At 48.8% G+C, this 23,707-nt stretch overlaps 1 protein-coding gene across 3 annotated transcripts in view; it reads left to right on the top strand.

Moving 5' to 3' along the window:
• Nucleotides 1-22,733, top strand: part of LIMK2 (LIM domain kinase 2) — a 61,395-nt gene extending 38,662 nt beyond the window's left edge. For all 3 annotated transcript variants that reach the window (XM_082697886.1, XM_082697887.1, XM_082697885.1), the window contains 14 exons: nt 5,511-5,646; nt 6,303-6,412; nt 6,986-7,174; nt 8,377-8,482; nt 8,844-9,040; nt 11,338-11,524; nt 12,355-12,441; nt 13,338-13,469; nt 13,627-13,683; nt 15,869-15,934; nt 16,856-17,030; nt 17,755-17,810; nt 18,826-18,983; nt 20,901-22,733. In XM_082697886.1, the coding sequence (XP_082554012.1) occupies nt 5,511-5,646; nt 6,303-6,412; nt 6,986-7,174; nt 8,377-8,482; nt 8,844-9,040; nt 11,338-11,524; nt 12,355-12,441; nt 13,338-13,469; nt 13,627-13,683; nt 15,869-15,934; nt 16,856-17,030; nt 17,755-17,810; nt 18,826-18,983; nt 20,901-21,045 (1,801 nt within the window). In that variant the 3' untranslated portion in view covers nt 21,046-22,733. The remainder of the gene's footprint in view (nt 1-5,510; nt 5,647-6,302; nt 6,413-6,985; nt 7,175-8,376; nt 8,483-8,843; nt 9,041-11,337; nt 11,525-12,354; nt 12,442-13,337; nt 13,470-13,626; nt 13,684-15,868; nt 15,935-16,855; nt 17,031-17,754; nt 17,811-18,825; nt 18,984-20,900) is intronic.
• Nucleotides 22,734-23,707: the final 974 nt, after the last annotated feature.

The raw sequence follows: 23,707 nt of genomic DNA, 5'->3' as shown, positions 1-23,707 counted from the left end.
TGTTTGCCTTTGCCCTTATTCTTAAATTAAAGAGGGGAGGAAGGGAAATGAACATTTACTGGACACCTGCCTGGGATCATTCTAGGCATTTGTACGTAATTCTCATAAACTCATGAGGCTTTGTCATCACCAATGCACAAATGAGAAGACTAAGGCCCAGAGTCATGAAATAACTGGCTTGAGGTGACACAGATAGTAAATGGCAAAGAAGGAATGTAGACCCAGGTCTTGAGTTACTTGTGAGAATCTCAACCTGATTATCTTTTTTTTTTTTTTTTTTTTTTTAAACTGTGTGTTCCCTGCTGACTCAAAAGTCCGGAGTTTGGGATCCCTGGCTGGATTGGTTGGTGGAACATGTGACTCTTGATCTTGAGGTTGTGGATTCAAGCCCCACATTGGGTATAGCGATTATTTAAAAATAAAATCATTAGGAGCACCTGGGTGGCTCAGTGGGTAAAGCATCTGACTCTTGATTTCGGCCCAGGTCATGATCTCAAGGTCCTGGGATTGAGCATGGGTCAGGCTCCATGCTCAACAGGGATCTGCTTCAGATTCTCTCCTTCTCTCTTTGTTCCCCTACCCCACCCTACAACCTGCTCACCTGCTTGATCTCTGTCTAAAATAAGTAAATTAAAAAAAAATTTTTTTTAATAAAAATCTTTAAAAAAAAGAAAGAAAGAAAGAAAGTCTTTAGTTTGGATCTGAACTGCCCACTGAACTAACCCCCAAGTTTTAGTTCACTTGGTGGCTACCCAGGCCCATTTTAATGCTTTGGGAGAGGAATTTTGGAGGTTGCCCTCAGTGCATGTGGACCTCTCTGTGATCTCTCCTGGCTGGAGGGGTTCGGGTCTGTTCACTCTGGTTGTTTGGGAGAGGGTGTTGACCAATGCCTCAGACCTTGATTTATAGCTCCACTACTTCTACGCTGGATACCCTTGGGTAGCCCACAGCTAGGGCAGATTTTGACTTTCACTTGAAACTTTAAAAAAAATTGAAAGCTGGAAAAAAAAAGCCTTGGCTTTGGAAAATATATTGTGACCATGTCCTCCAAGAATCTGAGGGGGGATATTTTGGAGTAGCTTCTTAAATTTTCAGAGTGTATTTTAGATTCCTAAAAAGGCAGAGACTGCTGGGGAACACACAGCTGTGGACTAAAGGAAGGAGAGAATCATTGTGCCATTTAACATTCAGCACTTGGATTTAAAGAAAAACCTCATTATGTGTTAATCCCCAAAAGGACTTGAGCTCTCAGGGCTCCAGACTACCTTATTTTCACAGATGCAAATCCTGAGGCCCAGCTTAGTGAATGTGCTGCATTACTCTAGTCTAGTAGAAATGGCTTCATGGCCAACTATACACAGGTTAAAACTCCAGCTCCATCAGTATGTATTAGGTGACTTTGCAGGAGTGATTTGACTCTGCTTTTCGGTCTCTGGTCTTAGAATAGGGATAATCCTGTCACCTTGTAGGATGCGATCAAGACTAGAGATGGTAGGGGCGCCTGGGTGGCTCAGTGGGTTAAGCCGCTGCTCAGGTCGTGATCTCAGGGTCCTGGGATCGAGTCCCGCATCGGGCTCTCTGCTCAGCAGGGATTCTGCTTCCTCCTCTCTCTCTCTCTCTCTCTCTGCCTGCCTCTCTGCCTACTTGTGATCTCTCTCTGTCAAATAAATAAATAAAATCTTTAAAAAAAAAAAAAAAGACTAGAGATGGTGGAAGTAAGGCACCTCATACAGTGCCCAGAATACGGTTGGCATTCAAGTAACAGGTAATAGTAACTCTCCTTAATTTCTAAACTAGGACTCTAAGTCTGCCACTCCAGTGACCTAAGAACCAGTTGTGACAAAACAGCTTAGGGATCCACAGCCAGCCCTCCTATCAGCTGCTCAGCTTCCTGTTCTTCAGACACCTCTGACAGCCAACTTTGACTATAGCTGGCCATACCCTCCAAAGGCATTTCTTGACAACAGATGTGTGCATTGGTAATGTCATTCTCCAGGCAGGTGTTCTTCCCAGAAGCCTGGCGTGGCTCTGTCCGGCGTGTCTGCACTCGTTTCTCTCCCCACTCTCCTGGGCCTGGCCAGGGCTACTCGCAACAAACAAAAGCAGGATATTGGCAGTGGAAAGGAGGACATGTTCTGGTACTCCTGTGCCCTGCAGCACACATACCATTGAGAGGGTGTAACAGGGCCCAGGCCTGCAGTTAGGTGCAAATACATGTGCACCAGCTTTTCTCCACTGCAGACAGCAGAAGGGCAAGACCTGGTGACCGTGAGTCACAGAACGCTTGTGCTCCCATCTAGACTGCCTGTTCTTGCCACTCCCACCATTTTCAGTTTGGAAACATCTGCCAAGGGCTTACTCTGCTAGGTCCTTTGTTAGGTGCTGAATCTACCAGCAGTAAATGGGACTGCTCCTGTCCTCAAGGAGCTCACAATCCAGTGAAGGAGAGAGACTGGTACCTAAGAGCTTCAAGTCAGAAGCTGGGAGGCAAGAAGGAAGCCCCTGCTTCTAGTGCTGGCCATTTGCTAGGCTTCTCGCAGTCATTCAGAACTGGATTTAATGTCCTCACTGCTACCCTAAAAGTAGGTAGTATCGTCATTTCACAGATGAGAAGTGAAGCCGCCAGCCCAACATCAGTTAGGTGGTAATTGGTGATTCTGAGATTTGAACCTTGGATCATTTAGGGAAAGACCTGATATGCACAGGATTAAAGGAAATGAGGTATAATTACCTCATTTTTCAGATGGGGAAACTATGCAGAGAGAGAAAGGGCCTTGTCCAAGGGCAAGTAGCTCGGACAGGTAGCTCCCAAGAACTTGAACCAGACCTCATTCTTCCCTCATTCAGAGCTCATCTTGCATGCCTTTTACACTGAAAGGAATTTGAACTGCTTGCCCAGAACAGGGTCTTCCTCCACCACCTCCAATAATTCATAATTCTGATTATACACCATTCTAGGTACTGCATACCCATACTCTTCATGCTGTACCCAGCTCTCAAGTCCTTGAAGTTCAGCATCCAAAGAACAAGAGGAAATGCTATAGGATTGGAATGACTGATGGCAGATGCCATCGGAGTTGAGCACCAAGAGGGAACTGGACACTCCTTAAAGAGAAATTCTCAGGGTCCTTCTTCTCTAGACCTCTCTTGCTTGGTTGCTTTCCACAGCTGCTTTAGTGCCTTCCTGTTTCCCTCCTCTACCTCCTGCAGTGCCCGGAAGTAGTAGCACCCATTGTGACTTCTCACCTTTCATTGTAAAGTCTTGTTTAGACTTTCTCTTCCCTAACTCATTATAAGCTCTTGGAAAGTGGAGTAGGGAAATTTGTACCTCTATCTTTTATATCTACAGTGCTTGCCAAGTTACTGTAATAGTATACTTGCTTTGCTCTTCACAGTTTGCAAAAGGCTTTCCTCATATATTAGCTCGCTTGATCTTCACAGTGCTCTTTGTACTAAGATGCTGTTGGTCACATTTTGTCAAGGAGGAAAAGCAAATGAGAAGTCCAGAGCTACCCAGCTAGTGGAGGAAGTGGCAAATAATGTTAGTGGCTAGCATAATTATCATCTGCTCTTAGCAGTTAACACTTCCCGAGTTCCTCCTGGACTTAGCCTTTTATACAAACATCTGTATAGTTCGATACGTGTTATTTCATTTTCACAGTAGTCCATTTCACAGATGAGGAAACTGGGTCAAAGAAATAAGGTAACTTCCCCAAGATGACATGAGTTGGCAGGGTCAGGTTTCACACTAAGAGGTGGCTCCATCCTGCCTCTTAGAAAGAAGGATGTGGCCAGGGTGGGTGGTATAAAGTCTTGACAGCAAGAGTAGATTCTTCACTGGAAAGATAACATGGGCTCAGCGGGCCAGGAAGCACTTAGCTCTGGGTCCTGGGAGGCTCAGAAATGAGGAGGAGCTTATCTTATGTAGACTTGGCCTGTGAACATACCCAACCTGGCTGAGGGGTGGAGCTTTACAACCAGGTAACTTGGAGGAGAAAGGACCTGTGGATCTAACGTGTCTCACACAGTGCTAATGGAATTTTGCCCCAGTTATTTTATTTTGAAAATTTTCAATTATATAGAAGAGTTGAAAGAATAGTTCAAAGAATACCCATGTATCCTTCACCTAGATTTGTTAACCTCAAGCCCTTTTTTCTTTAAGTATGTACACACAGACATGCACACACACACACACACAATGTATTTAATTTTTGCTGAACTATGAAAAACTAGGTTGTGGGTAACTTTCACCCTTACTCTAACAATGTTTCTTCTAAAAATTCTTCTATATAACCAAAGTATCATTACAGCACCTGAGAAAGTGATTTCACAATATAATCTTTTTTTTTTTTTTAAGATTTTATTTATTTATTTGACAGACAGATCACAAGCAGGCAGAGAGGCAGGCAGAGAGAGAGTGTGGAGGAAGCAGGCTCCCCGCCAAGCAGAGAGCCCGATGCGGGGCTCAACCCCAGGACCCCAGGATCATGACCCGAGCCAAAGGCAGAGGCTCCAACCCACTGAGCCACTCAGGTGCCCCTCACAATATAATCTAATGTACAGCCCAAATTCAAATTTCCTTAGTTGTTCCAAAAATGTCACTCATGGCTGTTTTGTTTTTCAGTCCAGAATTGAATCCTAGGTTTGTGTTGCACTTGGTTACTGCGTCTCTAGGCTTTTTTAATCCCTGTACCTTTATTCCTTTACAACATTAACTTTTTGGAAGAGTCAAGACCAGTAGTCTTAAAAAATGACCCACATTCTGGATTTGCGTGATTGTTTCTTAATGCTTAACATAATTTTTTCACAGGAGTGTTACATCAGTAATAGTGGTGGTGGTGGGTAGGTTTTTTAAAAAGAGGTGATTTGAGCTTTTTTGGTTCATCAAGATACCTGTGTAGACTAGAGGTTTTTAACTGGAGCCATGACTTGGTTTCAGTCCTTGACACACATACACACACACACCACACACACAGCCCATACCTAAATAATATGCACATTTTCAGGGCACCTGTGTGGCTCGGTGGGTTAAGCCTCTGCCTTCCACTCAGGTCATGATCTCAGGGTCCTGGGATGGAGCCCCACATCGGGTTCTCTGCTCAGTGGGGAGCCTGCTTCTCCCTCTCTGCCTGCCTCTCTGTCTACTTGTGATCTTTCTCTCTTTGTGTCAAATAAATGGATAAAATCTTTTTTAAAATACGCACATTTTCCTTGTGTGTGCCTTTTTCTGAGAGAGGCTTCTTGACCTTTGTTAGATTCTCTAAGGGCTTGAAGACCCAAAAAGGTTAATGTCTGCTAGGTGAAGCAGGCAATACAGAACTGGTTTCTGGGATCATCTTCACTCTGAATCAACTTCCTTTGAGGGGCTAGCAGTAAACCGTAACTTACCCCCATCTCGCTTTGGATCAAAGAGAGGTTTGTCCGTTTTGTTGTTAAACCTGGGAGCTAGAGACAGCCTATATAGCCTGGCTCCAAGGATCCAGAAGAATTTCTTGCCTCCTGCCTTTCAGGTGTTCAGAATGCCAGGATTCCCTCACCAACTGGTACTATGAGAAGGATGGGAAGCTTTATTGCCACAAGGACTACTGGGGGAAGTTCGGGGAGTTCTGCCATGGATGCTCTCTGCTGATGACAGGACCTGTCATGGTAAGTGAGTCCCTCTTGGTAATTAGAGTCCATTGACAGCACCTCTGGTTCCCCATGGCCTTTGATCTAGTCTTCCATCAGCCAAGCCCTCCCCTTTTATTTTTTCAGTCATTTAACAAATGTTTGTTGAATACCAGTTAAGTGCCAGGTAAGATCTTTCCCTTAAAAACTGAAGAGTCTGATTTTGGGTGTGGGTTGGTGGGCAGGGAGGAAACACAATACAGTGCGGTGAAGACCTCAGAGGAGAGCATTACAGGTTGAGGAGGATACACTCACGTTGTGTGTAGAGAATCAGAAAAGGAGACCCTGGAGTGGGACGCTAGAGAGAAGTTCCACCTTCCCTACCTGCTCCAGAAAAGGGCTTTAAGCCTAATCACAGAATTGCCAACCCTGTGTTGGAGGAACTGTCCCTCTCTAGTGGGGATGATGACTTCTGGCGACTTGCTTTCATGGATTAGACCAAAACATTTTGTAATCTCAGAAATGACAGGGAGGCACCAATCTGACTTGTCCTCTGGAAGCTCCTAGGGCAAGGAGTGCAAAGGTGGATTGTGACTAGAACCTGTACATCCTTGACTGAAGGTCACCTCAGCTACCCCTACCCTCCAGCGGTGATGTCTGTCTTCTTGTCTACCCTTCTCCCTGTCTGCTAACAGGTGGCTGGGGAGTTCAAGTACCACCCAGAGTGCTTTGCCTGTATGAGCTGCAAGGTGATCATTGAGGATGGGGATGCATATGCCCTGGTGCAGCATGCCACTCTCTACTGGTAAGGTGGTGTCCATCCTCCCCCTGCAAGAGTGGCCAAGAGAGAGAAAGAGGTGGCAGTGTGAATTGGGCAGAAACAGCGAGCATATCACAACACTGGATTCCTATCATTCCAATGCCTGTAACCACCTCTGTAAGCAAGACAGTTAACATCTCTCTGCCCTCTGTCCTCAACCTGCTGTGAGAATAATGACACTTGGCCCTGGAGTCCTCCCGAAGGGAGAATGGCTGGGAAGATGCTCTCAGAGAAGGATACCAGAAAGTTAAAGGCAAAAGCCCCTTAAAATTCACTTGGTCCAATTGCCTCAATTGACAAAGAAGTCAGGCTGAGGCCCTAAGAGGGGAAGGGGGCTTGGTTCTCACTGTGAGTCAGAAGCAGAGCGAAGAGAACCCAGGTCATTGCACCCACATTCCTAGGCTACCCTAGAGACCCTGGGCTCCTCATTCTGAGCAGACAAGGATGGTAATAGTGGGAATGTGGGTACTATTGCTTGAAGCCACATGATGCAGTAGTTGTTGGGGGCTTCCAGGTGGGGCTCCAGGATCTTAACCCCCTTTATATTCCTCTTCCCAGTGGGAAGTGCCATAATGAGGTGGTTCTGGCACCCATGTTTGAGAGGCTCTCCACTGAGTCTGTTCAGGACCAGCTGCCCTACTCCGTCACACACATCTCCATGCCAGCCACCACTGAGGGCAGACGGGGCTTCTCCGTGTCCGTGGAAAGGGCCTGCTCCAACTACGCCACCACTGTGCAAGTCAAAGAGTGAGTACTTTGAGGACCTCTAGAGCAGGACTTGTTACACAGAGCCCTTATATGGAGCTCCAGGGGTGCAGAGTTCCTTTCACCCCCATCTCATATCTTTCTCCTGGAGCTCGCAATGCTGTAACCCCACCTGGGTCTTGGCACATACTCTTCCTCTGACTCGATTGCTTCCCACCAGATACCAATGCCAGAACGGCTCACCTTTCACATGTCAAGTTTCAGATCATGTTTATTCTTTGAAATTATCTGGCTTGAGTATGTGTATTAGTTTATCATCTGTCCTCCTGATGAGTTCCTTCTGGAACTTAGTCTTGTTCGGTATTGCATGCCCAGGGCCTAGAGCGGTGCCTGGCATGTAGTACATGTTCATTGATGATTGTTTTGTTGGTTGAGTAAATGGAGGAAGGAAGAGAAAAAAGTTAAGACTTCATCCTAGGTCCAGACCAGAGACCAGATAGGGAAAGAGTCTGTGTTTGTCTCATACCATTAATGAGGCACCTGTGGCTGCCAACCCTGTAAATAGTGATTGTGTGTTTACTGTGTGCTGAGCACCAGGTGCTTGCAGTATAGGTGAGAGGTACGAGGGTTGGGGGAGTCATCAGGAAGTGAGATCTGCACTCAGACCTCATTAGATGAAGACGGGAAGCCATTGTGTTCAGTGCAGAGGTGGGAGTCTGTGATTGTGTCTAGTGTAGATTGGGTGGTTGGGAATAGCCAGAAAAGGGGCTATTAAGACATATAAGGATTGTGAAAACTGAGGAGGTCTTTTGAGGGATAAGCAACAAGGTGAAGCAACCCAGTTAGTGTTCTAAAAGGATTGCTGGGATGGGTGCTGAATGGGTGCTGGATGGGAGAGGCACAAGCCTGGTATTGTAAGACCATTTAGGAGGCTATTGAAAGATCAGGTGAGAGGTGTTGGTAACTATGGTGATGAAGTGAAGACAGGGTTTTTGAAGACAGAGAGGGTTGGGGGACTCCAGGTAGAGAAGATGCCATCCAAGTGTCTGGCTTAGGCCACTGGGTGAGTGGGGGTGCCCTTCACTGAGGGCACCCTGTAAAGGGCATTGCATTTCTCCTGTGAGTGGTTTGAGTCTTGAGGGCTGGGAGGAGCCTGGGGCGTGTTGAGCCTTCCTGCAGAAGTGAAATTGGTCAGATACATTTTTAGGATGTCTTCGTCCTGCCTCAACTCTTGTCTGGCCCAGGGTCAACCGGATGCACATCAGTCCCAACAACCGCAACGCCATCCACCCTGGGGATCGTATCCTGGAGATCAATGGGACCCCTGTCCGCACACTCCGAGTGGAAGAGGTACAATGTGTGTCTTGTCTGTCACATGAGGATAGGATGTGGAACAGACCCTCTGGGACATCATGCTATGGCCTTTGCCTTTCTCCACCCCCAGTCTCTCTCTTGTTTTGCCACAGAGCTTGTGACCACTGGTGACCTCCTCTATCAGGCTGGCACATTCCCAGGACAGCAGGGGTGGCCTGACAGATGAGATATCTGACAGTATGCCAGAGACAGGGCAGTGGGGGGCTCCTGGCAGCTGGAGGCCACCATTAGCAAGTTGAACATAGGCCATAATGTGCTTGGATCATCTGGGCTGACGGTGGGTGGTCTGGGTTGTGACAGCCTGTGGGAGCCAGCCTTACACTGCTCTTGGCTACAGGTAGAGGATGCGATTAACCAGACAAGCCAGACACTTCAGCTCTTGATTGAACATGATCCTGTCTCCCAGCGCCTGGATCAGCTGCGGCTGGATGCACGACTCTCTCCCCACATGCAGAATGCTGCACACTCCCATACCCTCAGCACCCTGGACACCAAGGAGAATCTTGAAGGGACACTCAGGAGACGCTCCCTGAGGTGCTGCCTCCTATCCTGATTCCATGCTGACCCATGCTTATCCCTCAGATGAGGTTGAGCTGGCTTTGGGAGGCTGGCAGGGTTAGGAAGGGAAACCGCTGGCCAGGGACAGGCCATGAGGATTGTGCTGACCCAGCTTCCCCCATGGGAGTCACAGTTTATAGCCAGGGCCTGTGTGTGATCTGACCCACTGTCTGCCAGGTTTCCTTAGAAACCAGAGAATCAGGCCCTGTCCACTGAACTCCTGAGCTGAACAGGAAGCACCAGTGCTGGCTCCTAAAGGACCAGCAAAGGGAGGCATGGGGCTCAGAGACTGGAGTAGGGGCACAGGGAGGATTAATAAGTATAAATAAGAACACTGAAAACTATAAAGCAAGAGATGAATGCAAGCTGTTTTAGATTTGAGGGACCAACAGTTAAAACCCGAGTTGTCCAGGTGCAACAGGAGGGAGCACTCGCCCTGGATGCAGGTGCCAAGTAGGGAGACTGAAAGAACAGGAGTTAGACGCAGCAGCTCTCTAGATAGACACACCCATACCATGCCTTTGAGCTGAGCTCCCTCCCTTCACAAATCACTTCATCTCTCGAGCTTCTGTTTCTGCATCTATGAAGTGGGATTGTAAGACAAAGATGGCTGTCTCACCAATTACATAAGGATTCAGTGTGGAAAGGGATACAAAGTAGCACAGTGCCAGCAAAGGGTCAGCACTAAGTGAGGTGTTGTTGGTATCATTAAGAGTCAAGTTCTCTATCCGCCCTCCTGATCAAACAGACTGAATCACTCAGGGCACTTGCCTGGCATCTGTTGAAAACAGGGCCCTCTCCACAGGTTGCTGGCATAAACTTCAGGCTGCCCTCTTGGCCTCAGCACAAGTGAGCTGGTAGAGTAGTGCGCCCGAGGGCAGAGAAGCCTTGAGCACATGGGTGCAGCCAGAGAGCTGCTTAGATGCCGTTGTGGGAGAGAGGGCAGCTCAGCTTACGTGCTTCTGTGGGCGTGGTTGGTGGGCGGCAAAGAGTAGAGCAAGGGCTAAGAAGCCTGTGGACAGTCCTTTCTCAGAGCCCAAGTGAGACAGGATGTATGGGAGACAAGTTTTCAGGGTTGCAATTCACCTGCAGTGACTTCAGCCTTCTTGTCCATCCTTCAAGAAGTCAGTAACAGGGACGCCTGGGTGGCTCAGTTGGTTGCGCAGCTGCCTTCGGCTCAGGTCATGATCCCAGTGTCCTGGGGTCGAGTCCCACATCAGGCTCCTTGCTCAGCGGGGAGCCTGCTTCTCCCTCTGCCTCTGCCTGCCACTTTGTCTGCCTGTGCTCACTCTCTCTGACAAATAAATAAATAAAATCTTTAAGAGAAAAAAAAAAAAAAGAAGTCAGTAACAGTTACCAACCATTATTGTTATGGACTGCTCTTAAAAATGTAAATACAGGGGCGCCTGGGTGGCTCAGTGGGTTAAGCCGCTGCCTTCAGCTCAGGTCATGATCTCAGCGTCCTGGGATCGAGCCCCGCATCGGGCTCTCTGCTCCACAGGGAGCCTGCTTCCCTTTCTCTCTCTCTCTGCTTGCCTCTCTGCCTACTTGTGATCTCTGTCTGTCGAATAAATAGATAAAATCTTAAAAAAAAAAAAATGTAAATACAGTGGCTCTGTTGCTGTAAGAATCATACATGCTCATTATTTTAGAATTTGGGAAATGTAGACAGGTAGAAAGATGAGCAAAATAGCCAGAATCCCATGTCGTTTTTTTGGATGGTGGTAGGCTCTCACTCTAACCCATTTAGCACTTTGACTCAAGCAGACATGGGAAGTGGATTGCCACCTTACAGAGCTGTCACATGTTGAGCGCTATAAGCTAGTAAAAGTCATTTCAGGTGAGTACTCAGGGTTCCCGCTTTTTAAAAAATTTATTTATTTATTAATTTATTTATTTGACAGAGAAATCACAAGTAGGTGAGCAGGCAGAGAGAGGGGAAGCAGGCTTCCCACTGAGCAGAGAGCCCAATGCGGGGCTCGATCCCAGGACCCTGAGATCATAACCCGAGCTGAAGCAGAGTTTTAACCCACTGAGCCACTCAGGTACCCCAAGGGTTCCTGCTTTGATACTTAAATAAACTGCCGATGTTTGCAGCCCCAAAATGGCACATCTGTCTGACGTAAGAGTTCCTTCCCCTCATCATAGCACCAGAACTACAGACATTGGGATTGGTAGGGTAGTAGGGTGGCCTTGAGGTTTCTACTTAAGGGTTTTACTGGCAGGTCTCTGAGGATCACCCTAGCCCTATCCTCATCTTTCTTCATTTTTAGGCGCAGTAACAGCATCTCCAAGTCCCCTGGCCCCAGCTCCCCAAAGGAGCCCCTGCTCTTTAGCCGTGACATCAGCCGCTCAGAATCCCTCCGCTGTTCCAGCAGTAACTCACAGCAGATCTTCCGGCCATGTGACCTGATCCACGGGGAGGTCCTGGGGAAAGGCTTCTTTGGGCAGGCCATCAAGGTGAGCACAGGCAGCTGCTCTGCTCTTCTACCCCCAACCTCTCTCTCTCTTTCAGGGAGTTCTCATCACCTGCTCTCACTCCACACCCTACAGGACGCTAGGCCCCTTTCCTGGCTGCAGGTGATGGTGTGAGGGCTACACTCTGGCCCTCCCAGGCCACCTAAAGGCAGCGTTGCTGTCACAGTGAGCTTGGTGGACCTGGAGACCCAGGTTGGGATGAATTGTGCCCATGGTTCTGCCACCTCCAGTCAGCGGGTGTTTTTAGGTACCCTGAGGCCTCAGTGCTGGGCATATTGCAGGAAGCAAAGGGGGAGTGGCTCTTGCCTCTCTGATGAACAGTCTTGGGGACTAACCTCTCTCTCTTTCTCTCCTCCTCCTCCTCTGCTGAGAGCTGGGAGGGGGGGTCAGGTAAGCCGTGTGTCTCAGCTTTTAGGGCCTTGGGGCTGGAGAGTTCACCCTGACCCACCCAGCTCCCTGGTGCATGTCTGTGGCACTGACCCTCCTGTCCCTAGACTTCTTTTCGTCCAAGGGATTCACTCCTGTGTCAGATGACCAGAGCCCCTGCTTGGCTTGGCAGTGTCCCCTCCTGCCTCCTACACTTCCCTTTTCTGCATTCTCGCCTCCCCTCTGTGCATGCCCACCTCTCCAAGGAAAAGGGTATGCTTCCCTCTGAGGCCCCTGTTACCTCATGCTGTGTCTTCTACAGATGAACTCTGTCAGTCTGATCTGGCTCAGTGTGTCTTCCAGGGGATGGGATGCCCAGTTGCATATATTTCCACACAGTTCACCAGGACTCTGTGCCAGTAATAGTTGCCCTCCTTTGTAACTAGGTAACACACAAAGCAACTGGCAAAGTGATGGTCATGAAGGAGTTAATTCGGTGTGATGAGGAAACACAGAAGACTTTCCTGACTGAGGTAAGAGGATGGGGTGGTGGGAAGTAGAAGTTCCGGTGTCACTGTTGGAAGAGGGAAAGATCTTAATAAACAAGAGTTTCAGAGGAAACTTTTTTATTTTAAGATTTTATTATTTATTTGACAGAGAAAGACAGCGAGAATAGGAACACAAGCAGGGGGAGTAGAAGAGGGAGAAGCAGGCTTCCCGCTGAGCAGAGAGCCTGATGCAGGACTCTATCCCAGGACCCTGGGATCATGACCTGAGCTAAAGGCAGACTCTTAATGACTGAGCCATCCAGGTTCCCTGGGAGAAAACTTACTTTAGAATCACTTTCCTAAAAGCAGAGGAGAAAAGAGCTCTAGAAGACGGGATAATTATCTCTTCAGTGAGCATTTACTAATGACTGCATGATCTGGTTACAAAGGATACAGTAACAAATGGGATGTGGTTCAGAGGCGCTTACAGCTAGTGGGGGTGATGGACATGAAAACAGACCAGTTTAGGACAACTAGGAGTTACACTCACCACCTGAACACCTTGCTAAGGGAGCCTGGAGTGGGGTCTCCCAGAGAACTGCCATCCCTGGAGTTTTTACACAGTTTTTACCACCCTTCCCAAGTTGTTCTATTCCTTTGGTTGGTATTCCTTTGGTCTGGCCATTGCCCTCCAGGCCTTTGTTTTACTCTCAAACCCTCCCATTCCAGTTCCCCCCAAATAAAATTCCTAGAAAAGCAGGATCCCAAGGGTGAGGCCTCTGAGGCATCCCTATCCATGTGGAAGTATTCTATCCTGTCATATAAGACTGGAGGTAGGAGACCCAGGTGACACGTGTCAGACTGACTCCCTGGAGGGAAGGCGATAAGGAAGACATAGGAGGAAGTAACCATCCACCCTCCTTGGCCTCTACCACCCCCAGGTGAAGGTGATGCGAAGCCTAGACCACCCCAATGTGCTCAAGTTCATTGGTGTGCTATACAAGGACAAGAAGCTGAACTTGCTGACAGAGTACATTGAGGGGGGCACGCTGAAGGACTTTCTGCGCAGTGTGGTAAGCAAACCACCCTCACAGCTTTGCTTACAAAGGGTCATGCTGGGCAGGACTGGGCACAGGCAGGGTTCAGTGGCAGACCACGTTTACCTGTGGGGCCTGGATTCCAAATGGGACAGGGCCCCACAGCCTCTGATGGCATTCCTCCATCCCATAGGATCCGTTTCCCTGGCAGCAGAAGGTCCAATTTGCCAAAGGCATCGCCTCTGGAATGGTAAGTTCTGCCAACAACTGCCAAGGGTGGGAGTGAGGGGCAAGGCAGGCTGGGGAGTCAGAATAGCTGCAGGGATTACAGCCAGGGGCTGGAAGGCAGAGCCCCCAGCCTGGGCAGCTTGTGTGGGCTGGGTCAGTCAGCAGCTGTTTAATGAGCTGCTCTCAGTTCCTGTGAAATTGTCCCCAGTTGCCTTCTCTTCACTCACAACCTGCTCTCAACGAGTTCTAAATCTTCAAGGCAAACAGGGCATGGGTAAGGCAAATTAGTAGTGTCCAGCTGCTGTGGGAACTTGGCGCAGGTAGAGAACCTCATGGCCTATGAAATCAGAGAGGGGGATATATGTTCTAGTTAAGCCTGAAAGATGGATCAGAATTAGATAAAAGTTCCTCTTGGCAGAGAGGCCCCAAGGTGAGGTGATGACAGCAGCACAGACCTGGGAGGAGGAAATAGTGTTTCACCTGGGAAAGGAGACCAGTTATGGTAGTAATACCAGTGACTGTTGCTCAGTGCTTCCTATATGCCACGCACTGAGCTGAGGGAGTAACATGTATGTATGTGTTCCTCATGACAACCCCAGTTTCCAGATGAGAAGCTGATGCTAGAAAGGGACGGACAGAGCAAGGAGATTAGGCTCGTCAGTCTGACCCCCACGCCTGAGATTTTAATCACTGCTCTTCATGTGGGGTCCATGAAGACTGTTAGTATGGAGATACATGAAGATCCCTGTGTTTCAGACGACAGAGTCTGGATTTTATTTAGGAAGCCAAAAAGACAGGTGTAAAAGATACTTAAGAAAGTTTTGTGAGCAGAGCTGCGATTTTTATATTTTATTTTATTTTAATATGAGTCCGGTGCAGTCAGTAGGTAGTCAAGTTAGGAGAACCGAAGGCAGGGAGACCAGGGCTGGGGCTAGTGAAACATTCCTGGTTTCTGAGTTAAGGTATGGCTGTGGGGATGGGAGACTGGGAGGCAGGGTGCAGAGACACTAGTTGGCAGCAAGGGAGCAGAGGTAGGGGGAGGAGAAGTTGGGGTGGCTTGAAGTACCTAGAAGAATGGGGGTCATTTACCAGATGTTTGCTGGGGCAGTTTGCAGGAGACTAAACCTAACAGCCTGCTCTCCTGTGTTCCCCCAGGAAAGAGATGTTGGGGAAACAGGCTTGGGAAGAGCTAGTGTTGGCTGAGGCAGATGTGTGGTTAGTAGAGAGATCTTGAGCTGTACCTTTTCTCCCTTTCTCAATGACTTCTCTTGGGTTAGTAGGGGTCAGCATGTGTAGAGAAGGTGGCTTTGAGGAGGCTGGAAGGAAAGTGTGGGCACATTAAGAGTCTCAGGAGTAGGTATCATGGGAGAAGTGCAGGCAGCCTTTGGAGAAAGGACAGGCAGGCAGGTCACAAGAGCTTCAACATTCAGGAAGTGCTCCCTGGGTATGTGATCAGAGCCAGGAACCTCTGGGATGGAAGCAGTATTGTAAGGGACTGGAAGGGGTGGTGTAGGTAGCTCCTTCCACATTCTATGGGGACGGGAAGAGAAAGAAAAGGAAGTGGCTGCAGAGTAACAAGAGCCAGGAGTGGAGGCCTGGATGTTGTGGGGGCCGGGAGTGGAATAGCAGAGATTTGCATGAAAACATTGGGGTAGGAAGAGGAAGAAGTTAAAGTGTAGACAGGGAAGAGCAAGGAGCGTGCTGAGACTCAGGGAAGGAGAATGTTAGGAATACAGAACCAGCTAACCTGGGGGAAGTCACTGCTTCCCCTATGACAGGCCGGAAGGATCCAGGGCAGCTGAAGCCAGAGATTGGGGTGAGGATGGCAGTGAGGGGGCCTAGGAGCAGTGCATCTGAGGGCACTCACTTCAGGTGGTTAGAGGGGCTGGGAGCATGCGGGAGCCAGGGCCCATAGAGTTGGGGACTTTAGGAGGGAGCTGTGAGGGTCTAGAGCAGCCACTGGGTTGGGGTCAGTGAACAAAGGATGGTCAGAAGGTGGTAGCAGGAAGAGAGAGGAAGCCCAGGCAGCCTTTGGCTTTCTCTTGGTGTTGGAATAAGGGAGTGACTACAGGAGGCCCTCGCCCTAGGGCCCAGGTTGGGTTCTGAAGCTGAGTAGGGATGGCCTGGGAGAAGAGCAGCCCCCAGTTGCGGTGTCTGCAACTGCTTCAATTACTGGCCATTGGCCTCAGCTGGTACTTCTGTTCCAGGCCTATTTGCACTCCATGTGTATCATCCACCGGGATCTGAACTCCCACAACTGCCTTATCAAGCTGGTATGTCCCACCACCCTGAGTCTCCCTGGGGCCAGCCCTCTTGCCGTGTCACAGAGGAGACTTACTGTCCCCTTGTGCTTTGACCTAAATTGTCACCTAGGGCTCCTGTCTTGCCCTTCCTGCTGCACCTGATGCTCTCCTCTGTCTTCTGGGGCTCTCAAATAGATGCCAACACAGTTATACCTCCTCCCAGTAGCAGGCTTTGAAATCCTTTGGTCAGAAGGAGTTCCAGAAGTTCCTTAACTGTATATAATGCCCTGTTGTTTTTCCTGGTTCCACCCCATGGTAGTTCTGTAATGCAGCTCCCTACACACCCTGTTCTATAGCTGTGGCACCTCGAAGCCTCACTCTGAAGCCACAGAGCTGGTAAATATACAGGGGCCAGTTTGAGGCCAGCATTTTTCCCCACCACCCATCAGCTCTGGTTGTTAGCAAGTCTTTTCTCCTGTTAGCTTGCAGTCTAGTTCCCTGGGTGTCCAGTAACTGGCCCTGGCTAGATGTCCGTCTGGGTCCATACTAAATAATCTTAACCCTTTTCTGCATGACTGCCCTGGAGCTATTTGAAGAACTTATCTCCCCCCAAGTTCCCCCACTGACTTCTCCACCTTACCTTTTTCTGTCTTATCCCGGTTCTAGCCAGGCCTTAAATCTGTTGGGGAACAACAGATTTCTGCCCCTGAGTTCCACTTTCCAGATCCCAGAGCCTTACCCCTCCAGGCTCCAGGATATCTGCTGTGAACACCCCAAGGTCTGGGGAATCTGTTACACAGATGCAGATTGTTAGAAAACAAATAACTAAGCCTTGTCAGCGAGAGAGATCTTTAGCTGTGACTCCCCTTTACTACATACCTTTTCTCCCTTTCTCAATGACTTCTCTTGGGAATGTCCTCACCAAGCCCTTACCTGGCCTTGTCCTACCAGGACAAGACCGTGGTGGTGGCAGACTTTGGGCTGTCACGGCTCATAGTTGAGGAGAGGAAAAAGCCCCCAGTGGAGAAGGCCACCACCAAGAAACGCACCTTGCGTAAGAATGACCGCAAGAAGCGCTATACAGTGGTGGGAAACCCCTACTGGATGGCCCCTGAGATGCTGAATGGTGAGTCCTGACACTGGACAATGGAGGGGAGTTTGGGGTCCACATCTTGGATCAGAGTCCTGGGTGTTCAGGGGAGGCCTGTGAAGTATAAGGCCAGGTACCCACAGCTGATAGCAGATGATTTATCCCTTGCCAGACTGGATCTCATTATCTCCTTTCTCCCTGATCTCCTGGACCTAGGGTGAGATCCGACTGACTTTTGTGCCCTAGGGGTAGCTGAGAACTCAGGGTGTTGATTGCCAGAGAATTTGCCAGAGAAAAGCTCCCTGCTGAGAGCTGAAGTATGGTGCCCCCTTATGGACAATGTTCAAACCAACCAGAGATTTCTGGGGCTGGAATTCTTGAACTGAACCGGGGTGTGAGGCCTCAGAAATGGCCTGATTCAACAGTTTTATGGAGTCGGAGGCCGAGAGAAGTTCAGTGGCTTGCACAGGAACATACAACTAGCTAATGACAGAGTGCAGGTCAAACCCCGATCCAGTTCTCTTTCACTGTCCCATGCAGTTTCATTTTGGGCAGTGTGTTTTATAAGACTCTGAGGCAGCCCATGCAGGGCTGAGGAAAGACATTATTCAGAGGGCACTTTGTCCTGAACAGCCTTTACGGCATCCCAGCGGAGCCTGTTCTAGCCCTGGTTCTTGGCTGTGGCCTGGTTTTGCCCCAGACTCAGTACAGAGTGGGTAAGAGACTAAACCTAACAGCCTGCTCTCCTGTGTTCCCCCAGGAAAGAGCTATGATGAGACGGTGGATGTCTTCTCTTTTGGGATCGTTCTCTGCGAGGTGAGTTCAGCCAGCACAGAGGCCAGGCCTGAGGCAGCAGGCCTAGTAGTTCTGCCCTGCCTTAGTACTGGGACTACTGCGCCTCATGATGAGCATTTCCACCATAAAATCCGCACAAGTGGTGTAGGGTTGTACAGTTTATCACACATCTCTTGACACACTGGAATCCTTGGTCCCATGAGAAGGATTGGGCAGGGTTTATTCAGGTGAGGAGACAGGCTCAGAAAGGGGCAGGGACTTGCTCTTAGTCCCACAGCCAGTAAGGGACAGATGAGAGGGTCCTTACAGTTGTCCGACTAGCTCTTGGTCCAGATGTAACCTTTCCCTTTGGTCTCCCTTCCCTGGATCCTAGTAGTGCCTTGGTCCTCAGCCCCACAAGTGGAAGTAGCCACTGCAACAAGTGCCAGCCTGTCTAGCACAGTACTGAGCACTAGGGGTGGACACAGTGAGTCTTGGAAAGATCGCTGCCATTAGGAGCTTAGCTCAGTGTTTCTGGAAACAGCCAAGCACGTATGTTCAGAGTCTTCTGTAATTCCTACAAATGGTGAGAGGAGACAAGGGACAGTTGGAATAATGAAGGAGGGTTTTTTAAAAAATTATTTTCTTTAATAGAAGTCAGTTGAACATTTATTGTGTGCAAAGCACAAGGCTGCCACTGAAAGGTTGCAGACATGAATCTGACCCAGGACCTTACTTCCCAGAGCCTGAACTCTGACAGGGGACATAGACATGAGGGGACACAGCAGGACAGAGTGGGATGTGTGTAACTGCCTCTCCAATTTGAAACCTCTTGCTTCTACTACAATGAAGCCTCTTCTAAACCCTCCTCAGTAACCAGATTCTGAGTTGAGAGAAGAGTCTGAATTAGTGACAATTGGGCATGGGGGACAGTTCTCTAATCTTGGTTTTTATCTCCCTCTTCTACCCATCCTTCCTGTCCATACACTAGTATCCCACTCCCCTGTGACCGCACCCACCACAGTCCATTCCTGACCAGCCATCTTCTCATCTGCAGATCATCGGGCAGGTGTATGCAGATCCTGACTGCCTGCCCCGAACACTGGACTTTGGCCTCAACGTAAAGCTCTTCTGGGAGAAGTTTGTCCCCACAGACTGCCCCCCAGCCTTCTTCCCCCTGGCTGCCATCTGCTGCAAACTGGAGCCCGAGAGCAGGTTGGTATCCTGCCCCTTTCTGCCAGCTCACATAGACCTGGGATGGTTGCCCCAGCCTTGGCCATCCCCAAGCCCTTGCCAGGTGCAGAGGTGGCAAAAGCCTTGAGCTCAAGGATGTGGCCGTCAACCGCTAAAGCTGCTCTAACACCTCTGACATGCCCAGTGGGGTGGTGAGGGGGACAAGGGCATAGCCATGAGTGACCTAGATATAACACAGACACAGCCATGAAAACAAATTGGAACAGAAGAGCTTTGCGCAGTGGCAGTATCGTAGCCAATGAGGTTTATCCGAGGCGCGATTATTGCTAATTGGAACAGAAGAAAATTCACAGAATAAGTGTTTTTCATCTATGTCCAAATACATACAGTTATACTCTCAAATAAAGAAAAGTTTTATATTTTGCCCTGCATTTTCCACTACCCAGTCTTCCTGTTTATCATTTTTTTTTTTTGACTACGTGAACTTCAGTTCAAGAGACTGTCCGAACATATTATAATATACATAATGTAGATACTCGGGGTTTTTTTCAGTTTTTCCTTATAATAGGTAGTACTGCAGTGAATGTCTTTATGCATTCAGCTAATCATCTCCTTTAAAGAAAACAATTTTTTTTTTTTAAGATTTTTATTTATTTATTTATTTGATAGGGAGAGATCATAAGTAGGTGGAGAGGCAGACAGAGAGAGAGGGGGAAGCAGGTTCCCCGCTAAGCAGAGATCCCGATGCGGGGCTTGATCCCAGGACCCTGAGATCATGACCTGAGCCAAAGGCAGAGGCCTAAACCACTGAGCCACCCAGGCGCCCCTAAAGAAAAATTTTTAAATGACCTTTATTCATCTCAGGTAATGGTTTTCATTATTGTCAGCACTACCCCAGTTCTTTCCAAGTTTCTGCATTACACAACTAAAATCTATGCCTTTTTTTCCCTGCTCTCAAAAACCCTTTCTTTTAAACAATTTCAAGGGGCACCTGGCTGGCTCAGTGAGTGAACCATCTAATTCTTGATCTTAGGGTTATGAGTTCGAGCCCACTTTAGGCATAGAGATTATTTAAATAAGTAAATCTTCAAAAAAAATTCCTATATGACTAAAATACATAGCACAGAAAGTACACATTTTCTGTGATTATATAACTATCATGCCCCTCAGCTCTCCTCACTCTCCTGTTCCATCCCCTCAAGATAACCAGTTGGTACATAGCCTTTATTTTAAAATAGTTTCCAAAGGCCCATGTTAGAGTTGGAATTTGCTGGTGAGAGGTTCTGCGTTTTGTTCCCCTCATGGGCCAAAGGACTGCAGTCCTTCAATAATAATACCAGAGTAAGAGCATGAGGAGAAAATGTGAAGCTACATAGTATTTGTTTGCTAACATTCCTTCCTAGTCATTTTAATCGTCCATGTTTAATTCACTCAGATAACACTGAGTGCCTACCCTAGCTCGACATGGTCCTGTCCTCCTGGAACTCACATTCTCACGAGGAGAGATTATAAGCAATAGGTAGAATATCCTTCACTGAATATTAGGAAGTGACAAATGGTATGGAAAAAAGAGCAGAACTGAAGAAAGAGGGATGTGTAGAGTATGAATTGTAATTTTATATACGGTGGTGAGAGTGGGCATTTTCTCCAAGATATGAGATGAGCTTTTTTCCCCCTGGACTTTCTTTTTTTAAGCTACCCCTTGTAGCAAGGCCAGCCTTGTCACAGTGCTATCGCTCATCTTCACAGCAGCCCTACACAGTAGCTGTCAAGTTATGTAACTTCCCCGCTTCCTGCAGAGGCACAAGGTTAAGGGGTTTGCCCAAGGTCACACAACTAGGAAGTGGTTGAGCTGCAGGCCTTACACAGTATCCTGTGGCCCTGCCCTTGTCTCACCTGCCTCCAACTCACCCCCCCCCTTTTTTTTTTTTTAAATAGACCAGCATTCTCAAAACTGGAGGACTCCTTTGAGGCTCTCTGCCTGTACCTGGGAGAGCTGGGCATCCCGCTGCCTGCAGAGCTGGAAGAGCTGGACCACACTGTGAGCATGCAGTACGGCCTGACCCGGGACTCACCCACCTAGCCCTGGCCCAGCCCCCTGCAGGGGGGCGTTCTGCATCCACCATTGCCCCCTCTGCACCCCATCCCTGCTGTGGGCAGGGTCACCCAGGCTTCCTGTGGATTGGCGGCTTGTTTAGAAACAGAACAAGCCCTCCCTACTACCTCCCCAGGAGGCAAGCGGGTGCAGCACCAGGAAAACACATCAAGGTTTGGGGGCCTGGTTACTGTCTGTAGATCAACACTCGTCTGAAAGCTGTGAAGAAGAAAAAGAAAAAAAAAAAAGCAAAAAAAAAAAAAAAGTGTGGCCCATGGGCCAGGAGGAATCTGTTACTTGTGACCACTTGGGACCTCCCTGGCATTGGGATTCCAGGAGGCTCTTCCTTACACTAATCAGCATGACCTGGACCTGCTGGGCAGGATTCCAGGGTGAACCTGCCTGTGGGCTCTGAAGTCTCTAGTCCAGCTGAGTACAGGAGGACTTCAAGTGGGAGTGTGGACAAGAGAAAGGCTGGTGGCCAGGCGGCTGTCCAAGGATGTGAAATGACAGTGGTGCTACCCCTCCCCTTCCACTCTGTGTCCCATCCACCCACCCTCTGGGATAGGGTTTGAGGCGTCAGGTTTTGAAGAGTCCCTTCATTTGTGGTGGAACTGGCCAGAAGTTAGGGGAAGGGCTAGAGTGCTCATCTCCCAGGCCTAGGGGCCACATCAGTGTGAGGGGGAGCTTCCTCCTCACGCTGTCAAACTGTACTGCTAGAGGCTAGCTGAGAGCTCCTGGGCCTCTCTACCTGCAACAAGCACTCACTCACAAATGCAGCAAGAGACGGGGGCCTGGAGAGAAAGGGGCCCTGCCCTTTAGAAAGCCCATACTCTGGCTGCTGTCATTCATTCCCTGGTGGGCACCTCAGTGCCCAGAACCATTAGCTTAGTCCTGGGTGGGTTCTGGAGGATTGTGTGGCTTGCCACAGGCCCAGCATATGAGCCAAGAGAATGGCTGTCTCAGCAATCTCAGCCCTTCCCTTGTGGCAGCCATTGCTCCCCCTTCACCATGCCTGGTCCAGGCAGCAACTTGGGCAGGAAGAGGTGGTGGCAGAGTAGAGCTGGGATGCTGGGGAAGGTTGCTCCCTGAGCTGGGCTTTCTGGCTTCTACCTCCCTTGTTGGTTGTCCCAGCTCACTAGCTCCTTGTAGCTCCTGGCTGCAGCTTCCTGGCACAGCTATGGGCACTCAAAAGCGCTGGAGGCATGCTCTACATTGGCTCCCAGAACTTCAGGGACCCTTAAAAATTTGCCGCCTCCTGTGTGTCTGTGAGCTTGCACCATATTTAACAAATTGGGAATGGGTTTGGGATATTATTGCAATGTGTGGTGGTTGTGTTTTTTGGGGAGATAGGGGGAGGTCATGGGAGGGGGGAGTGATCCAGGAGAGTGGTTGATGTTAATACTGTTTTTGTTGCTTTATCTGTTGGGTGATATGTGAAAATACTGTACATAGACCTGATAAGTTGTGGGATTAGATGTCCTCTTTGGACAGAGTTTACCTGCTTTATAGACCATACTTATGTGTGGAGTGTGTAAGCTTGCTGTAGGGGTGAGTCCTGGCTCTGAGCAACCCTAAGTCAGCTGGTTGTATCTCAGCTGTCCCCAGCAAGCATGGGAATGGTGGGCCCATGGTGGGCCATTGAGCAGACCAAATAAATTAAGCAGTTAACATAAGTGATGTTACTGAGAATGAAAAATTGACTTGGGGCCTGACTCAGCAGGAGGATACACGTGGGGGTGGGGTGGTCTGCTGGCCACTTTCAAGGCCCCTGCTTGACTCCCCACAACGCGGGGACTTCTCATGCCTCACCCCACCTCCGACTCCCATTTATATAGACACCAATCTGCTCCAAGGAACAAGGCAACCCAGTCCTTCGTTTGGGGACAGCACTTCCACCCTCTGATGCACGTATACTCCTATAAACCTGGATATCCTCTCTGCAAGGCTGGGTGCCACCTTCGTAAAGGGAAGAAATGAATGCAAGTCACCTCTACCCCTTGTGTTGATTGAGAGAAGACCTGCCTTCTGCATATGGGAGATATGGAGCACTGGACAGGATAATATCTGGCCAGTAGGATCCTGGCACAGTATAAATCCTTATAACCCAAAGGTGATTTCTCACAAAGCTTGGGGAGTTCAATTTAAGGACAGAACCTGGTTTCTGGCTAAACTGATAATCTAGGGTATCCCTTGTTTGTAGAAGTATAAGCAATGTCTAGGCATGGACAGAGATCACCCTGGGTGTTCCAAGACATAGAGAACATGTTGCTGAAATCTCATGCTGAAAGTCCAACAACTTCTATTGGTAGCTTCTTCTGGAGCCCTAGGAGTTAACCCCACAGGGGCCTTCCTCTAAGCTAAAGCTGCTCCCTGCAGCCCAAGGACCATCCCCCTCTTTGGCTGCTGCAGCACCACCATCCAATACTTCTGTCTCCAGCCCCTACTAAGGGCTGCCTGGATGTTCATTTTAATTAACTCCACCTTGGGAAGAATGCTGAGGTGGGAGATTTGCAGTGACCAAAATCACCTGTGGGGAAGTCAGCATACCCATCTTTTCCTACAGCTTCAACCTGAATGATTCCTACTGATGACAGAACGCAGGGGCAGCAGTTACCCACCACTCAGTTGCTGCCTCCCTGTTACAGGG

The sequence above is a fragment of the Mustela nivalis genome (genome assembly GCF_964662115.1).
Source record: "Mustela nivalis genome assembly, chromosome: 14".
NCBI classification, from domain to species: domain Eukaryota; kingdom Metazoa; phylum Chordata; class Mammalia; order Carnivora; family Mustelidae; genus Mustela; species Mustela nivalis.
This window is presented reverse-complemented; position numbering and strand designations above follow the sequence as displayed.